Source organism: Glycine max, chromosome 16 (genome assembly GCF_000004515.6).
Source record: "Glycine max cultivar Williams 82 chromosome 16, Glycine_max_v4.0, whole genome shotgun sequence".
Classification (NCBI taxonomy): domain Eukaryota; kingdom Viridiplantae; phylum Streptophyta; class Magnoliopsida; order Fabales; family Fabaceae; genus Glycine; species Glycine max.
Window position 1 is genome coordinate 28,975,027 of NC_038252.2, and position 18,787 is coordinate 28,993,813.

General features: G+C 35.7%; 1 protein-coding gene and 1 long non-coding RNA gene across 2 annotated transcripts in view; both read left to right on the forward strand.

The window, feature by feature from the left end:
• Positions 1 to 17,954, forward strand: part of LOC100781431 (protein MICRORCHIDIA 1) — a 44,417-nt gene extending 26,463 nt beyond the window's left edge. The window contains exons 10-18 of the mRNA XM_014768878.3: positions 144 to 251; positions 337 to 486; positions 7,160 to 7,258; positions 11,402 to 11,453; positions 11,539 to 11,650; positions 14,254 to 14,485; positions 16,602 to 16,675; positions 17,336 to 17,378; positions 17,469 to 17,954. Coding sequence (XP_014624364.2) covers positions 144 to 251; positions 337 to 486; positions 7,160 to 7,258; positions 11,402 to 11,453; positions 11,539 to 11,650; positions 14,254 to 14,485; positions 16,602 to 16,675; positions 17,336 to 17,378; positions 17,469 to 17,570 — 972 coding nt within the window. The 3' untranslated portion in view covers positions 17,571 to 17,954. The remainder of the gene's footprint in view (positions 1 to 143; positions 252 to 336; positions 487 to 7,159; positions 7,259 to 11,401; positions 11,454 to 11,538; positions 11,651 to 14,253; positions 14,486 to 16,601; positions 16,676 to 17,335; positions 17,379 to 17,468) is intronic.
• LOC121173725 (uncharacterized) lies at positions 7,272 to 10,773 on the forward strand. Its single transcript, XR_005889036.1, has 2 exons — positions 7,272 to 9,725; positions 9,938 to 10,773. It is a non-coding gene; the product is annotated as an uncharacterized lncRNA (long non-coding RNA).
• Positions 17,955 to 18,787: the final 833 nt, after the last annotated feature.

Genomic DNA, 18,787 nt, shown 5'->3' on the forward strand with positions numbered 1-18,787 from the left:
ATTTGGTCAATTTTCTGCTCCTGTCACAAGTCTTGTTTAAGATAATCAGTGCGGTTGGCTTATCTATTATAGTGTATATGATGTAGCAAGCACATTAGTGTATCTGTGATAGCAGTCATGATCTTCATTGGTCTTTTGCATAGGATATTATGCTGAGAGATGAGGCCAACCATGGAGCTGAGAAAAATTTGAGGAAAAAAACTGTTCAGCTTCAGTCACATATTTCTTACCGCCTTCGTTTTTCTTTACGGGTAATACTTGAGATTTCAATTGTATTTATTGTTTCCGTTTGCTAATTTTTATCTTGTTTTCTGATTGCTCCTTTAAATGTTTCAGGCATATGTTTCGATGTTGTACCTTAGAAAATTTTCTAACTTCTCAATCATACTAAGGGGGAAACTTGTGGATCAATTTAACATTGCGGACGATTTAATATATTCAAAAGTAATTCCATATAAGCCTCAGCTAGCCATGGCAACAAATGAGGTTAGATCCATGATGTGGAGTAGCAATTAAAAATTGTTGAAAGCAATTTTTTATATGGCACTTCCATGAAACTTGCTACATTTTCTGCATAGTATGGATATACATGAATATAAGTCTGCTTGACATAAAACCTGTTTGTGTGGATCTTATGCTCCAAGTATTAAATAAAGAAATTGTAATCAATAACCAGCAGAGTGGTTTTTATATGTTAAACTTGCAATATTTTATCTGATAATATTTTTTAAATTTTGATAAACCTCCTAATACTATAGTATGTAGAGAAGGACCAAGAAAAGAAGTAGCATAATGTCTCACACGGGTAAGGTGGAATTTTGGAGAATATTCATAGCTTAAGGAAGAGAAAGTAAGCTGTAATTAAGTATTCTACATGTGTAGCTACCCTCGTCTTTATATTACTAGGTTAAATATATACAAGCACATTGGGGAAGTCCGTATACATGCTAAAACCCTTTTATTCTTAACAATTCTTAACACTCTCCCTTAAGCTAGAGTATAAATAATCATGTTCAGCTTGTTTTAAATAAAATCATGCTTCACCCATTCAAAGCTTTTGCAAACCCATCTGCTATTTGGTCGCATGTCTTGACATAAGAGGTAGATATAAGATTCTATTGGACCTTCTCTCGAATGAAGTGACAATCTACCTCAACATGCTTTGTTCTTTCATGAAAGATTGAATTTGATATGATATATATGGTAGCTTGGTTGTCACACCACAGTTTCATAGGACAAATATTAGCAAATCCCATCTCCAAAATTTGTCACCCATATCAACTCCCAAATCTTTTGAGCCATAACCCTATGTTCTGCCTCTACACTAGATCTCGTCCAAGAGATCAAATTACCTCCAAGAAATACATAGTAGCATGTGGTAGATTTACGGACTGTAGGAGACATTGCCCAATCCACATCAGAGAAAGCCCCCACTTGCATATGTCCATGATCTTGATATACAATCCCCTGGTTTGGAGCTTTCTTCAAGTACTTAACAATGCGGATAAGTACCTCCCATTGTGTGTTAGCCGAAGAAGACATCAATTGACTTACAACTCTTACTAGAAAGGCAATATTAGGCTTGGTAACAGTGATAGTTCAACTTTCCCACCATTCATTTGTATCTCAGTGGATTAGAGAATGGAACTCCATCTACTATTAGCTTGACTCTTGACTCAATACGGGCTTCACGTGGTTTGACTCCCGCTAAACCAATCTTATTCAACAGGTCCAAAACATACTTTTTTTTTGTGATGGGAATATCCCTTTCTTTGAGTTGATAACTTCGATACCCAAGGAGTACTAAAAGGTCCCCAAGTCTTTAAGTTTGAAAATGAGTTTGGAGAATGTTAGAGATCTGATTTGATTTATTGTATATAGGGAAAGTTGGAAAGTATTGTATGGCTCATTTGTAGTGACTCTTATTCATAGTATGCTTAATTATTTTTCATTCTCTAATTGTAAATAAAATCAGCACATGTGGAATAACACACAATTCCTGTAAATCTTATACGGTATCTGGAAGTGTTTTAGGGTTTGATTCTCCGTCTTTCTTTCTCAAACAATGGGTGCCTTTTTCCCCAAGCACATAGTGCTCGTCTCAATGTTCCCACTAAACTTATTTGGCCGTTGCCATGCCATCTTTTCTCCATCACGACTCTGAGATTGGAGTTGTCGTACTCTAGTAACCCCTATGCCACTTGACCTACTGCCTGTTGTCGTTGGACGTGCTGCCCTTCATTGGTAGACACACCACCATACACCCTCTTTTTTCAGCGCGTGCATTTTTTCGACAAATCCACTTGTCGATGATTTCTCCCTAACACTCATCTACCTCTGACAACCGTTGCCATTGTTTGGCTGCCTTTTCGTGCTTCCAGTGACACCCCTTTGGATCTTGGCTTAGCAATGACATTTACGAACATACCTCTATTCCCATGTGAAAGCTGAGAGGATTAGTCGGTTAAAGTATCTGGGCAGCTATTGACCAACCATGGTTCTGTGGTTAAGGTCATGCCGACCACTTTGGCTATGGACATCCCTTCCGAAGGTCGAGCTTGTTGGAAGCAAATTGATGCCTCTTTGTGTAGCGTCCTTTGATTCTCTATTGCTCCCAACCTTCAACCTCAATAGTAGGCATTTCCAATTGGTGAGCCTTTAAACGGGCCACAAAGCCATTAGGGTTCATCTTGATAGTATAAACCCACTTGCAACGAATAGCTTGCTTCCTTGCAGGGTGGGAAATAAAATCCTAAATTTCATTTCTCAGGAGCCATCATATTCTCCTCCATTTCTTGTCTTGAGCCACCATGACTAAGGGCATCTGAAAGATATTTAGGGATAGAAATAGAATCTAGGTCAACAACAAAAGACTTAGAGGTGTGTGACAAATGAGCAAAAGACATTTGAAGAAATAGGATAAGTACATTTACAAATGTGACATCTGTTGAGTATTTGCAGAAGCTGGAGAGGTACTAATAGAGGTTGAGTATCCTCTGGTGGACCTTCAAGTGACATCTGTTTGGGATGACAAGAATGTCTACTCAAAGAACTGGAAATCTGTATCAAGAGGAGTCAGAGGAACAAAGTCGATAAGATTGTAATTTAAGAGAGAATCACCCGACTCATACATAGGCACAAAGGATTCAAACTCTACAAAAAATGAAAATCTTCAACAAAAGTCACATGCAAAAATGAGGTGTCAACCAAGGTCCGAAGGAAAGCAACAATACCCTTTATGGGTCCTAGAGTAACATGAGAACACACATTTCAATGACTTTGAGTCCAACTTGATTACTTGGGGACAACCATCATACACAAAACATGTTCAACCAAATATTTTATGGGGTAAGGGGAACAGAGATTGATAAGGAAAAAGGAAACAATGGGAATTTCAACATTTAATACAAAAGATGACATACAAAAAATTAATATGTAGCATTAAGGACTGCATCTATCCAAAAAAATTCTGAAGCTTTGTCACAAACAATAGGGCTCAGACAACCTCCATAAGATGACAATTTTTAAGCTAAACAACTCCATTTTGTTTTGGAGGGACAATGCAAGAAGATTGATGCAATATGCCATTTTCATTCATGAAAGTAGTAAATGGTGTATAAAAGTATTCTTTAGCATTATTGGTATGAAGAACATGTATATGACAACCAAAACTATTAGAGTATATTGTAAAGGTGAAGTTACTCAACTTCAACCTTGGTTAGTTAGTTTAGTTATTAAGTAGTTAAGCTAGTGCCAACTATCATTGAAACAACAGGACACTGTATACACCTAACTGTACTTCTTGATTAAGTGGGAAATAATATCAAGAGATCTTTTTCTTTGTTCTTATCTAGTTATTCTATTATGGTATCTAGAGCTCAATGACGATCCAGAGCTTCAAAGCAATCAACAATGGCTGAAACCAATTCTTCCACAACTTAATCCAATTTTGTTCCCTCCTCTTCCTCTCCCTCTTTCCATCCAATCCTCGAGAAACTTGATGATTCAAACTTTCTGCTATGGAGGCAACAAGTATAACTGGTGGTCAAATCTCATCGGCTTCAGAGATTTGTTGCAAATCCTTTGACTTCCGCAAAATTCTCACGAAGGCTGATTATGAAGCAAGAAATGAAAACCATGCATATTGTGTTTGGGAACGACAATATCAAGTCCTATTGACATGGCTTCAATCGATGCTCTCTTTGTCAATTTTATCTCGTGTTCTTGGAAATAATCACTTTTATCAAGTTCGGGAGAAAATTCATGAGTATTTCATAAACAAACCCGCAGGAAGGCTCGATAGCTTCAAACAGAGTTGCGCACAACGAATCTTGAAGATAACACCATGCTTGAGTTTCTCCTTCGCATCAAAACTTTAGTTGATGCTTTTGCCTCTGTTGGAGATCTGATATCACTCCAAGAACACATTGATGTGATTCTTGAAGAACTTCCACAAGATTATAGCTTTGTGATCACTGTCATCGAGAGCAAGTTTGAACCTTTCCTATCGAAGAGGTTGAAGCATTGCTACTTGCGCTTGAGTCTCAATTGCAAAAGTTTCACAAGAAGCTTGCTAACTCGTTGGCGATTAACATCACCCAAGCTCCATTGACAAAGCCTAATTTCGGTCCGTCACAAGGTTTTGGCAACTACTCAGTGCCAAGCAAGGTTTCACATCAATCATTCTCTCCCTCCAACCAATCGTCTAGTCGAGTTATCTTCATCACCTCTTTTGATATCCCAACACAAGGCATAAGGAACTAGTCTTACATTACATGAAGAGTCTTCTGATTCATGTCCTTCTCCATTAGCTTCCCCTACGATGAATCCTTGTCCTTCATGACCTCCTCATGATGATGACTTAGGGTGGTCCATTGCTCTTAGGAAAGGTATTCGGTCTACTCGAAATCCTCATCCTATTTATGATTTTCTGAGTTATCATCATTTATCTCTTATATATTTCTCTTTTGTTTCCTCTTTATCTTCTTTTGACCATCCTGAACGGCAACAAGTCATGATTGTTGAAATGCAGGCTCTTGAACATAGTGGTACATGAGAGTTGGTTCCTTTTCCTCCTAGGAAGAAGGCGGTTGGTTGTAGATGGGTATATGCTATTAAAGTTGGTCCTAATGGTGAAGTTGATTGTCTTAAGGCTCGATTAGTGGCCAAAGGATACATCCAGATATAGGGTCTTCACTATGGTGATACTTTCTCTCATGTCCAAAATCACTACTACTTGGCTCCTCTTTTCCGTGGCTGCTATTGGTTCATTGGCCCCTATATTAGCTGGATATTAAAAATGCCTTTCTTCATGGTTACTAGATGAGGAAATTTACAAGGAGCAACCGCCTGGATTTGTTGCTCAGGGGGAGTCTGGTCTAGTTTGTAAGCTTTGGCGGTCCCTCTACGAGCCCAAGCAATCTCCATGAGCTTGGTTTGGAAAATTTATTCAAAGTCTTGGGCTGAAACTAAGTGAAGTAGATAATTCAATTTTTTATTGCCATACATCTCTTGGGAAATGTGTCTATATTGTTGTCTATGTGGATGACATAGTTATCATAGGAAATGATACAACTAAAATTTCTCAACTAAAAAAGTACTTGTCTAGTCATTTTCAGACTAAAGACCTTGGAAGTCTTAAATACTTTCTTGGTATTGAGGTAGCTCAGTCAAAGGAAGGCATTGTGGTCTCACAAAGGAAGTATACTCTTGATATTTTAGAAGAAACAGGCATGACTAATTGTAAACCCATTAATAGTCCTATGGACCCAAATCAAAAGTTAATGACAGATCAAGGTGAACCATAGTCGGATTCAGAAAGATATAAAAGACTGGTTGGAAAGCTCATTTATTTCACAATTACAAGACCTGACATCTCTTTTGCGGTTAGTGTGGTTAGTCAATTCATGCAAGAGTGGAGGATAATGGATATTTGATAAGTTGACAGAGAGAGAAGGCTGAAAGGATTAGGAAAAGTAGACCCTTGAAGATTTGCATTTTTTTCCCTGTTTTCCCCTTCATTTCTTGAATGTATCTTTTTCTTTCTTTTATTGATTTATCAGTATCGCAAAAAGAGTTAATGTTTTATAAATAACAATGTTTATTCAATCAGCACCTTATCAAGGTGAACCATAGTCGGATTCAGAAAGATATAAAACACTGGTTGGAAAGCTCATTTATCTCACAATTACAAGACCTGACATCTCTTTTGCGGTCAGTGTGGTTAGTCAATTCATGCAGGCTCCTCATGTTGGTCATTGGAATGTTGTGATTCGCATTCTCAAGTATATTAAAAAAGCTCCAGGACAAGAATTGTTATATGAGGATAAAGGAAATACCCAACTCTCTGGGTATTGTTATGCTGATTGAGCTGGATGCTCCATAGACAGAAGGTACTACTGGATATTGTGTAACCATTGGAGGCAATATTATCTCTTGTAAGAGTAAGAAGCAAAACACCATTTGCTCGGTCTAGTGCAGAAGCAGAATATAGAGCTATGGCCACAACCACTTGTGAGTTAGTATGTATAAAAGAACTTCAAGAGTTGAAGTTTTGTGAAGTCAAACAAATGAAGTTGTATTGAGGTAGCTCTCCGTATTGCTTCTAATCCCGTGTTTCATGAAAGAACTAAACCTATAGAAATTGACTGTCATTTTGTCAAATAAAAGCTTCTGTCTAAGGAGATTAGTACTCAATTTGTCAGCTCAAATGATCAGCATGCAGATAATTTGACCAAATCTTAGAGAGGGCCTCGAATCTAGTTCATAAGTTCCAAGCTTGGAGCATACAATTTATATGTTTCAGCTTGAGGGGGAGTGTTAGATTTATATGTGATAGATGGTTATCAAAATCTGCTGAGTGTGTGGGAGACTAGCATTACAGCAAGAGTGGAGGATAATGGATATTTGATAAGTTGACAGAGAGAGAAGGCTGAAAGGATTAGGAAAAGCAGACCCTTGAAGATTTGCATTTTTTTCCTTGTTTTCCCCTTCATTTCTTGAGTGTATCTTTTTCTTTCTTCTATTGATTTTCTTCCGTATCAGTATCACAAAAAGAGATAATGTTTTATAAATAACTGTTTATTCAATCATCACTCGTGGACATTTGAATATGATTTTTTTCTTAGATTTTCAAACTAATGAATTTGGTATGTTATAGGCTATAGCGGAGACAAAGACAACCATTGGATTTATAAAGGAGGCTGCAGAAATTAAGGTTACTGGATTTAATGTGTACCACAAAAATCGCCTAATCAAGGTATGTAATGAATGCTTGAAATGTCTTATCTCAAATAATGTTTATTTCAGTTGGTTTTTCAAGTATCTTCATTTTGTTTATATTCTCATTCAGCAAACCACCAGTTTTAGATATAAATGTGTGAAATGCTCAATATTGAATTTCCATGTGCAATTTAATATATTTCTAAGTAGATGTAAATAGGGATTTTCATTAACCAAGTAAAGAGTATATTAATGACTTTATATAGACTTAGATGTTAAGACAACTATCATAACAGCTGTCATAACAGAACAAAATATCTATAACTACTTAGTGTGAGTAGTTGAATAACTGTTGCACTTACCCTTTGAGCTAACTTTAGGGGTTGAATTAGGCTCAAATATATAACTGGGGGGCACCCTCACCCTTTGAGTTAGCTTTTGAGATTGAGTTAGGCCTAAACTCACTTTCTGAGATGGTATCAGAGTTAGAGCCTATGCTAGATTCATTAAGCGGGCCACAAACCATATTATCCATGTACCAAGCTCCAAAGTGCTGGGTGTGAGAGGGTATATTGGGAAAAATCCGTCCCATATTAGAGAGTTAATGTCAAGATAGAGTATATAAGTGGGGGACAACCCTTAGCCTTTGAGTTAGTTTTTGGGATTGAGTTAGGCCCAAAACCCACATTCTAAGACAATTGAATCTCATTTTCTATTTTAGCTTCTTTTTTTTTTCAATTTTTTTCCTAAAAAAACTTTGATTATTCGGTGTTAGAATATGAGAAGTATTCAATAGTATCTTATTTTTTTCCTGAAATAATTTGATATATCTTGGATAGGGTTTTAAATAGCGCCTATCGCCATGTAGCAGAGGTGCTGCCATAGCAAAGCAAAGTGTGGTGTCCGTTGTAAATGAAATAGTGGCTTCAGAGGACGGGATAGTGGCACTATCTCTTCATTTCACTAAAGCCCTTGAAACACTAGGGCTTGTTTGGCTGACTATTTTTGTGACAACTGTTGCCACTTGTTATTAGTTAGGGCAACAACTAGGAAGCTTGTATTTGATTTAACTTTGTATTAACTTGTGGGTTTTGCTTAAGGTGCCCATGACTTTTTATTGTTAATTATGAATGCCTTGAATTTTGTGTAATTTTTATCCTTTTTTGAGAATTTAAAATATATAGTACATGCCATATAAGCTACAACAACTACAACAAAGCCTTATCCCACTATGTGAGGTCGGCTACATGAATCACACGACGCCGTTTGGCACGGTTAAAAAGCAAAGTTTCAAAAATATTATTAAGTCTAAGATCTCCCTTGATTATTTCCTCCAACATCCTTTTCAGTCACCCTCTTCTCCTTTTCTCCAGGCTAAAAATCTTACGGTCTACTCTTCTAACTGGCGCCTCTTGTGGCCTTCGCCCAAACCACCTTTTCTCATATAACGTCATTTCGTATTCTATCTTTTCTTATATGATCATACATTCATCTTAACATTCTCATTTCTACTACTCCCGCTTTTCTCTCATGTTTCCCTTTAAAGCCCAACATTTACAACCATATACTATAGTTAGACATATAATTGTACCATAAAACTTGCTTTTGAGTATGGTTGGTGCTTTGCGATCACAAATAAACCTTGATGCTTGCTATCCTGCTTGTATCCTATGTGTGACATCCTCATCAATTTCACCATCATCTTATATGATTGATCCCAGATATTTAAACTTTGAAACCTGTGGTATGACATCCTCTCCCAATTTTACTTTTGAGCCAAAATCCTCTTGTCTATTGCTAAAATTGCATTGCATATACTCTGTCCTACTCCTATTTAAGCAAAAACCTTTTGTTGTCAAAGTCTGCCTTTAGACTGTATCATCAGCAAAATGCATGCTATTAGGGATAACCTTTTGTATGTCCTTGATAAGCACATCCAAGACTAGGTTAAACAAGTAAGGACTTAAGGCTGAACCTTGATGTAATCCTATCCCAATAGGAAAGTCCTTAGTTTCACCTCTTGGAATTCTCACTCTAGTAGCCCTTCATACATGTCTTGAATGGTTCGGATATAAGCCATGGGCACACCTTTTTTCTCCAAAGTCTTCCAGAACATATCTCTTGGGATACTGATACGTTTTGTATCAATGGTGCCTGCAAAACAAGGTAAGAATGATAGAAAAGAAAGAAAGAAGTGAGAGATAACTGAGAGCCAAGGCTCCCCCAAGCAAGAGAGAGAACCTCTCTGCTCCAAATTCCCCTAACTGATCCCAAAGATGATCCCCAATGATTATTACAGTATCCTTTATAACATAATGCACACACCGCCCCCCACTTACTAACCAAGCTAATTACAATTTCCCCTTCTACCCTTCAGGCATAAACGCCAGTGCTGCTAACACTTAATTGGATTTGGGCCTTTGCTGATAAACCTTGAAGGGCTTATCCCATCTAGAGGTATCAGATACGGTCATAAGCTTTTTCCAAGTCAACGAAAAACATATGTAAGACTCTCTTGTAGATCTCCCTGGCATAAAACCAAATATGTCATTATTTCCATTGCAAACCATCCAATGTTTGTCGTAATGTTTTCTTTTCATCAAATGATCACTTCGGGGACTTCTTTTCATCAATATTTATAATGAATTGGCTGTAATTCATTATTCTTCCATCCTCCTATTGTGATACATGCTAATGGTAATTTCCCCTATCTCAGTGGTGACTCATGCCAACAACCTCTCTTGCATGTTGATAATTCCATCCATATCTGGTGAGCCATATATTTAAAGGGTTTATTTGTATCAAACATAAAGATTAATAAGCTTCAGCTTGAGGGGGAGTGTAATATATGAAAAATATCCAATCTTATTTTAATTGTACTTAGGGATAATTACATTGACCTCTCCCTTGAATTGAGTGCTAATTACACTTGCACCTTTTTTTTACTGAATTTTTTACCTGCCGCTTATTTTATTTATTATTTTAGAATAATTTAGAGTATTTTAGATTATCTTTTAGGACCAAACACATATTTAAGCCTAAATAATAAACCAAACTAAATAAGGAAACAAATTATGAGATAGTAAGGAAATATAGAAACTAATCCTAGGAAATAAAAAGAAATATGGAAAGTAATCCTAAAAGATAATCTAAAATACTCTAAATTATTCTAAAATATAAGGGATAATAATTACATTTACCTCCCTTGAGGTTGGTGCTTAATACATTTATACCCTTCTCAATTGAAAAGTTACACCTACTCCCTTGCACGTTGCTTTGTTATTTTTAAGAGAACTATGTGTATGGTCAGCACATAAAAATAGGGAAGATATATGTAGTTTTTTAGATTATCTTTTAGGATTACTTTCCATCCCTTATATTTTAGAATAATTTAGAGTATTTTAGATTATCTTTTAGGATTACTTTCCATATTTCTTTTTATTTCCTAGGATTAGTTTCTATATTTCCTTACTATCTCATAATTTGTTTCCTTATTTAGTTTGGTTTATTATTTAGGCTTAAATATGTGTTTGGTCCTTGTAAGTTAGCATTTTTTCATATTTGGTCTCTGAAAGTTTATTTTTCTAATTTTAGTTCTTGTAAGTTTGCGCTTTTTCAATTTTGATCCCTGCAAGATATTTTGCTCATTTTAGTCCCTATAAGTTTGTGTTTTCCAATTTGGTCCCTGTAAGCGCAAACTTATGGGAACTATAAATGAAAAAATTAGAATCTTACAAGAATCAAAATTGAAAAAATGTAAACTTACAGGAATAAAAAATGAGCAAAATATCATATAGGAGAACTAAAATTAAAAAAATGAACTTACAGGCACCAAAAAATGAAAAAAACTCTGACTCACAGAAACGAGAAACATATTTAAGCCTATTAATTATGATCTAGTATTGATAATAGAAATAAGGTTAGTTTTTTATGTATTGCATCATATTGTAACACATTACATAAAGTCATGTCTACAAACTTGGTGTGTTCGATCTCTTTGATCTCCTCTCCCCCCTCTCTAAAACTCTAATTTGAACATTTAGAATGTCAATTGAAACATGGAAGTTTAGGGACCTACACATTTCTTTATTGGTAGTAGTGCAATAGGAATTTGTTTCTAAATGTATTATTTGCTCCCAATTATAATTCTGATGTGGTTAACCTTTTTGTGAGGCTGCAGCCCTTTTGGAAAGTAGTAGCTGATGGTTCTTCAAAAGGGCGTTGTGTTGTTGGTATAATTTTATTCTTCTTCTACACATTTTCTCTGCATATGCTTTACTCCTTCCCAGGTTTTTTAATTTACTGGTACATATTTAGGGGTTCTTGAAGCCAATTTCATAGAACCAGCGCATGACAAGCAGGATTTTGAGAGATCGGTGCTGTTCATTCGGTTGGAAAACAAGCTGAAACAAATGACAATGGATTACTGGTTTGTTACTGTATTACATAGTTTGTCTTGAACAGTTTTCTTTTATTTTGTTGTAGAATTATATTTTTTGGTTTCTACGAATTTTGTACATACTTTAGTGTTGAATTTCTTTATATGGATATTTGACATTGTTAATGATTCAGTGAGAGTTTAGAGAAGAAGAATTGAAAAATGATTTCATTCCCAATAGTAACTGTACAACTGATAGGTATTTATACAGAGGTTAGTTACAACTAACTAACTACCTCTAAGCTTAAGACAGCTGTCAAGATCACTCGCTCACTAACACCCAAGAGATGCAGTAATAGACTGCTCTAAGTACAATATTCACCCCACCCCCCCTCCTCTTCACTCTCATGAGTTTAGAAAAGTAAATTGAGAGGAACCCAAAGAATGAATAGCCAAACCTTGGCCATTACCAATGAATATCTGACCTGGACCTTCCAATGGACTCAGCTGCTGGGATATTTTGAGAATCACCATTAACATGGAAGGAGGCACCAAGCACCATAGGAGACTAGAGTGGCATCAGTGATCATAGCACTAGGTTGATGTTGGAACTGAGGGCATGGCTGAGTATGTTGCAGATTACAGGAAAGAGAGGCAAAGTTGGAGACATTAGCTGGTTTGGCAGTGTATAATTGTTTGGAGGAAATGGTGAATTATTGTTGAAATTTTGAAAACTCTGAAAGCCTTGGAAAGACTGAGGCATTGTAGGTTGATAGGCTTGATCAAATCAATGATAACAATTCATAGCAATATGCCCATACTTGAAGCAGACTTTTTTTTTTATCAGCAAAGATAGTATTATAGATATAGAATGGAGTACCAGAGGTACTGATAATACATAAAAGTACCATACAAATGGTTCCACAATCAGACATTCATATTCTGAAAGGGAACCAATCTATGGATACAGTTTGCATATGAAATTTACATGTATTAGGCTCGTAACTATGCAATCCTCTGATGATACATAAAACTTTGTGTAAAGCTACTTGACCATTGATTAAAATGGACTGTGAAATCTTTCTCAAAACTCCTAAGCCAAGACCAAAGTAGGAATGTTGCATCTTCAAACAGTTTATTAGCATTGAAAGTTGCATTAGAAAACACTATGCTGTTTCTAAGCTTCCAAATGGACCATGTTAATGCTAACCACCAGTATTGCCATCTGTTAATCCTTACTCCGGCAGCTTGAACACCCAAATGTTGAAGGAAATGCTGCTTTGAACTTAATGGGAAAACACCTTTAATGTGCAGCCATGTCATAGTTTCCCACCAAATGGGTTGTATTTTACTACAGTGGAAGAATAAATGGGATGCACCCTCCTCTTGAATTTTGAAGAAAGGACATAGTATATCTGTGAGCTGTACTTGTCTCCTCCGCAAATTTTGTCTTGTCGGCAGTCTGTCTCTTATTAGCCTCCACGCAAATACCGCAAATACCTAGAATAAATGGGTTGTATTTTACTTGAAGCAGACTTGGCATTGGATATTGGAATATTGGCCACCACGACCATTGCAGGCACTGCAAAAACCTCCATGTCCTGAACCATGAAATCCATAGCTAGAAGTATCAATCTCAGAACTCTGAGATCCATGAAGTTGAGCAATATAGAGGAATTGGACTGCGACGGCGACAATGAAGATGTATTCACCGCTTCGGTGAGATTATTAGTCGTGGACTTAGAGACCAGCTTTTTGTGGTATTTGTTGAGATGATGCGGAAGGAGAAGAGCTTCAACCTCTTCAATCAGCAATGGTTTGAATTTGCTTTCAATCACCAAAATAACTGAGTCATACTCCAGAGGCAAATCTTCAAAAATCACATCAATGTGTTCTTGAGGTTTAATTGGATCTCCAACCGAAGCAAGCAAATCTGCTAGGGTTTGACTCATAGTAAGATTTCTGACACCAATTTAGTGTTGAGCGTGGTAGATCTGAGTTCAGTTCACAGCTGACGAGCCTTCATACGAGTCAATTCCTAAAAACGATCGTGGATCTTCTCCTTAATGCTGTATATTTCTTAATTTCTTAATTCACTTGCACCCATCAATAAATTGTCCTAATGATTGTTCATGTGTTAGCTAACAAGCTTATCGACTCTGGTTTTATTTGAAAAGATGATTGCAATTGATGCTTTCGATTTTGATTTTCTATTAATATTCCTTGGAGTTTTACTCTTTAGTTCAAGTTGCAATTTCTTTAAAAGTAAATAACTGCAGCCGGAAGCTGTATGCATTCCAATAAGTGGGTAGCTACTTTTGCTTCACAACAGGGGCCCTATACATTAAAAGAACACAGTGGATTAAGTTAGCCGTGAAAGTTGATTATATTTGCCATTGTAGATCCTTATTTATACTTACTGGCCACAAGTTTCAAGCATAAAGGCAAACAGAATTTGCTAGAATGAGAATCGTAGTAAATATAGATTAGCAGAAGCATTGTCCTCTGCTGCATTATTTTTGTGCAATTACCTGTAATTAATTTTTGTTTCAAATGAAAAGTTGATTAGTGCTTCCTGATACATCTTTTCCATAACATCAACATTATGGGGTTGACAGGGTTTGATTTGGTGAAATTTGTTTTGGACTAAACAGGAGAGATCACTGTCACTTGATTGGATATCAGCCACTAAATTTCAAGTCACAAAAAAATGTAGTAAAAGAAGCCCACATTCGAAAATCAGCTCAACATTCAATTAATCCACAGAATCAGTTGCTTGCTGATCAACAGGATACTAGCTTGGTAGCTGAGCATCAAAGCGACCTGAGTCAGCCAATTGTGGGTCTTGCAGTGATTGGCATGCAAGGTTCGAGTCGTGAGCAGCTTGTAAGTCATTGTCGTAATCTGCAAAAGATTGTATTTTTCTGATGCATGGCCTGAAATCATACTTGCTTCTGTATGTGGAATGAAATATGATCATTATTTGTTAGAGCATATACTCAGAATGAATGAGATCACTTACATGAACAGAGAAGAAAAGAGAGAGAACAAGATAAGAGATATGGTATTGAATAGAAAATTTTATTTCTTACTTCTTTTTATCACATATACAGAGCATCACTATTTATGGTACACATTTACAAGTAGTTTGTTAACAATTCACTAACATATAACCACTAACTGAATTATATACAACACTTCCGTGTAATTTAGATTAGCAATAGACAGCACCCCTATGGTGTCTCTTATTAGCTTGAATCGATCAGTATTAAGAGATTTTGTTAAAAATCAGCCAACTACTCATTGGTATTGCAATTTTTCAACTCCAACTTCCCTTTTTGAGGAAGTGGAATTTTGTTTCAATATTCTTGCTCCTTCCATGAGCAAAAGGGTGCTTAGCTAAGCTTATAGTTGACTTTATTGCTTGTTTATTGGCATTTTCAAAGGCTCTTCCCTTCTAATCTTCATTTCTGACATCAAGTTCTCAAGCCACAAGGCTTGACAAGCTCTCATTGAGGCTTCAACGTATTCTCACATGAGAACAGTCCCACCACCAACTCCTTTGAACACCATGAAATAAATGCTCCACACATCTGAAACACATACCTTGCTGTACTCTTTCTGTTAATTTTATCATCACTGAGTCATAGTTACCAAATATTTCACCAGAAACATTTTTGCCATGGTTTGAGAACCCATAGTCCCAAAATCCTTTCACATATCTTAGTATCCTCTTAGCTGCAAGCAAGTGAGACAGCCTTGGATGATTCATAAGTCTACTAATTAACCCTACTCTATAAGCTATGTCAGACCTGCTGCTAAACAAAAATCTCAAGGAGCAACAATCAGCTTGCACAAGGTTGCGTTTACCAACTTGTCCCTTGTTTCTCCAACTTCGTACCACAATGGTGTTTGAGTAGAATTTTCAATCCAACATGTGAAATCTTTTCAGTGTAAGTTGTATACCTCTTTTAATGCATATAAATTCCATCACTTGTAGTGACAAATTCCTTGTGCAAAAAATAGGATAATAATCCAAGATCAGTCATTTAAAACTCCAACATTATTCTCCTTTTAAACTCATTACATTACTCCTAGTAACCAGTAAGTCATCTACATGCAAACAACTATTGGATCGCCTGCAGTAGCTCTCATATACTCCATATTTGCTCTACACTTGTTGAAACCCAATAGGAAAAGCCTTCTTTAATTTACACCTTGTTTTCTTGTCCAGTCAGTGTCACTTCAAAATCAAGGAGGTTGATTTACATCAAATTGATGTTATGACCAGCCTCTAAATAGGGCTGTAGCAACCTCTAGTTTGATGGTTTCAATTCTGGCCACAGGTGCAATCACTTCACTGTTATCTGAACCAACGTTTTGCAAGAACCCCTTTGCAATCAGCTTAGCCTTGCAATTTGCAGCTTCTCCACTTGATATTACCTTCACTCTGTAGACCCATTTCACTCCAATAGACCTTTTGTTGCGAGGTAATATCAATATGGCTGGCTCTCATCTGTGGTTCTTCCATAGCCCTTAATTCTTCCTCCATTGCTGCTTTGCGTTCATATTCCTTGATTGATTGCTCAAGAGACACTAGTTCTGTTAGAGCTAGATGCACCATGTTCCCCTTCAGTCATTGTAAAATCAGGAATAGATGTACAGTCTTTGAACATCTAGGTGGTTGTCTAGTTATCTGAGGACTGTGACTGAATCTGAATTGTTTCTGCACAATTTTTAGATTGCATATCAAGTAGAATTGGTAGTCACTTTATTACTTTCCGGTTATAGTCTCCCAACTCAACCTTTGCTCTCATCATCAACAGTAACACTTCTGCTCGGCACTATCTTTTTACTATTAGGACTGTATGGTTTGTATGCACCAGTTGAATGGTACACAAGAAACACCATTGACTATGCAGCCATTGAACAAAATATTTCTATTTTATTTTCTTAAGTATGCAACAATTTGGGGTTCTTGAGCGTGTATTTTTTCTCACAGGGTACGATGCTAGAAACTCCAGTGTCTGTATCTCCTGATGAAATCTGTGCAGAAAACATAAAACTTTTCGAGAGGTAAATCGTTTTTTTTAATTGCCTTTAAGACAAATTAACTATTTGTCATTTTCATCTGTATACTAGTTATACTATTTCCTTCAATGTAATGCTTGATCAACCATTTTCCCTGTGATCCGTTTGTTGTACATTAAACAAAAGCATATTGACCTACTGTGACAAGGATGTGTAATTTTTAGCCACCTTGGTTCTGTTATCTTCTTATTTTTTGTTTTTGGATGTAATCTCTTGTACTCTACTTGTTTATTATTCTCTTCAATAATTTTGCATGTATATGGGTTAGGTTCCGTTGACAATGGTTTACATCAGAACATTCCTAATTTTGTATACCAGGATTCAGGAATAGCATGGTTCTCAACTTTAATACTTTGTTGGATAGGATATTTATATCCTGCTATCTTATACCTGAAATTTCGCTCAAATCCAAGATTTTCTACTTCATTGCAATATCTTAATTTTACTATTCAATACGCTCCAAATAATAATCATTAATACTTATGACATGACATGCAGACCTTTGTATAATTCTTACAAACTTTTGGCAATGCAAGGTTAACATGACAATCACTTTGGTGTATATATATGCTTGAGATGCCTGGGCTGCTTCTTGTTTACCCGTTATATTATCAAATGCGATCCCACTGAAACCCTTTTCTGCAGGTGTGAGGAGTACAGGGAAAAGGAGACAGAATTGAAACAGACGGTAATATTAGTCAAATAACAAAGTTTGATGATTTTGATTAAAATAGTCGTTGTGTTCTAATTTGTTTTTAGTGCTGCTGATGTAAAATAGGTTGTGGACTTAGAGGAGGAATTGAAACAAATCAAGAAGAAATGTGATCTTCTATCTTCACTCTTAGAGACTAAGAGGAAGGCGAAGAGTGTTAAGGGATGATAATTACGTTATGCAAGCATCATATCATCAATGAGAGACAAGTTGATTACCTTTCAAGTAATGTCCGAGTGTAAAAGCACCTGTTTTTTTTTTTTTTTGGGGTACTCAGGAGGGCTAAACGACCAAACTACAACCAAACATGTAGGGGCAAAGTTATGCCCATAGAATCTTTACAATGTAAATGAATGCACCTACCAGTTAGAACACCTGTTTTGTATATGTTCGTTCACCTCTGTTAGAACAACTCACTCTGGCTGGTTCGGAAGAAAAGGCATACTAGACTTTGCACATATAGTAGAACTGATTCAAGTAATTAGAGGAAACTCTCTATTTAAAGTTGCTATTAACTGAATCTATGGAAACTTATTTTTTCTTTTGATGTTATTAAAAGCTCTTGAATTTGTTTATCAACCTCTAATTTGTAAAGTTGTCTTTTAGGTTAAAAATTTCTGCTATTATTGTCAAAGAAATCGGATCAAATAATGTCCTTGTGGAAAAGAGGTTTCGAAGAGCAAAGAGGACCTCATTTTATTATCGAAATACTGATTGACAAAAATTCATCTAATGCAAGTTATAATTCTGAATTGATTTTAAAAGTAATTGCAAAAATATGAAGAACAATTTATTATTCTGATATGATTTTTATTGTGACGAAATGGCAATCACATTCTTTGTCACGTATGTTAGAATGCAAGTTAATTAGAACGCGTTAGTATAGAGCTTTTTTTACATTGTTAGCTAATTGTGACTTGTACTTTTCTTAATTTTTGGACAATTATTAAGCTTAATTATTAATTTGATCCCCAAATTATATTAACAGTTTCAATCTGACATTAAATTTTTAAAAGGTTTAATTTAATTCTCAAATTATTTTAGAACGTATCAATTTGGTCCTTACTGTCCAATTAAGTTTATGCGGTTAGGATAGTGAATTTTAGTGGCTTTTATTCATGAATGATGGTGGTTTTTAATTGTTACTATATTTATCATTATTTTAAAAAAAATAAACAATTTATATTTCTTTTTCACTTTTGGCTTTGTACTTTTGTTGCTGTCGCCTAATACTTTTTTATTTTATTAATAAATTAATTTTTTTAAAATTAAATGTTTTTTATTTATAAAAAAACATAAGGATGAGCTAATTCATGAGTTATATCAAAATTAATTGTTATAAAATTTATTATTTAAATTTACATATGCATTAAATATACATTAAA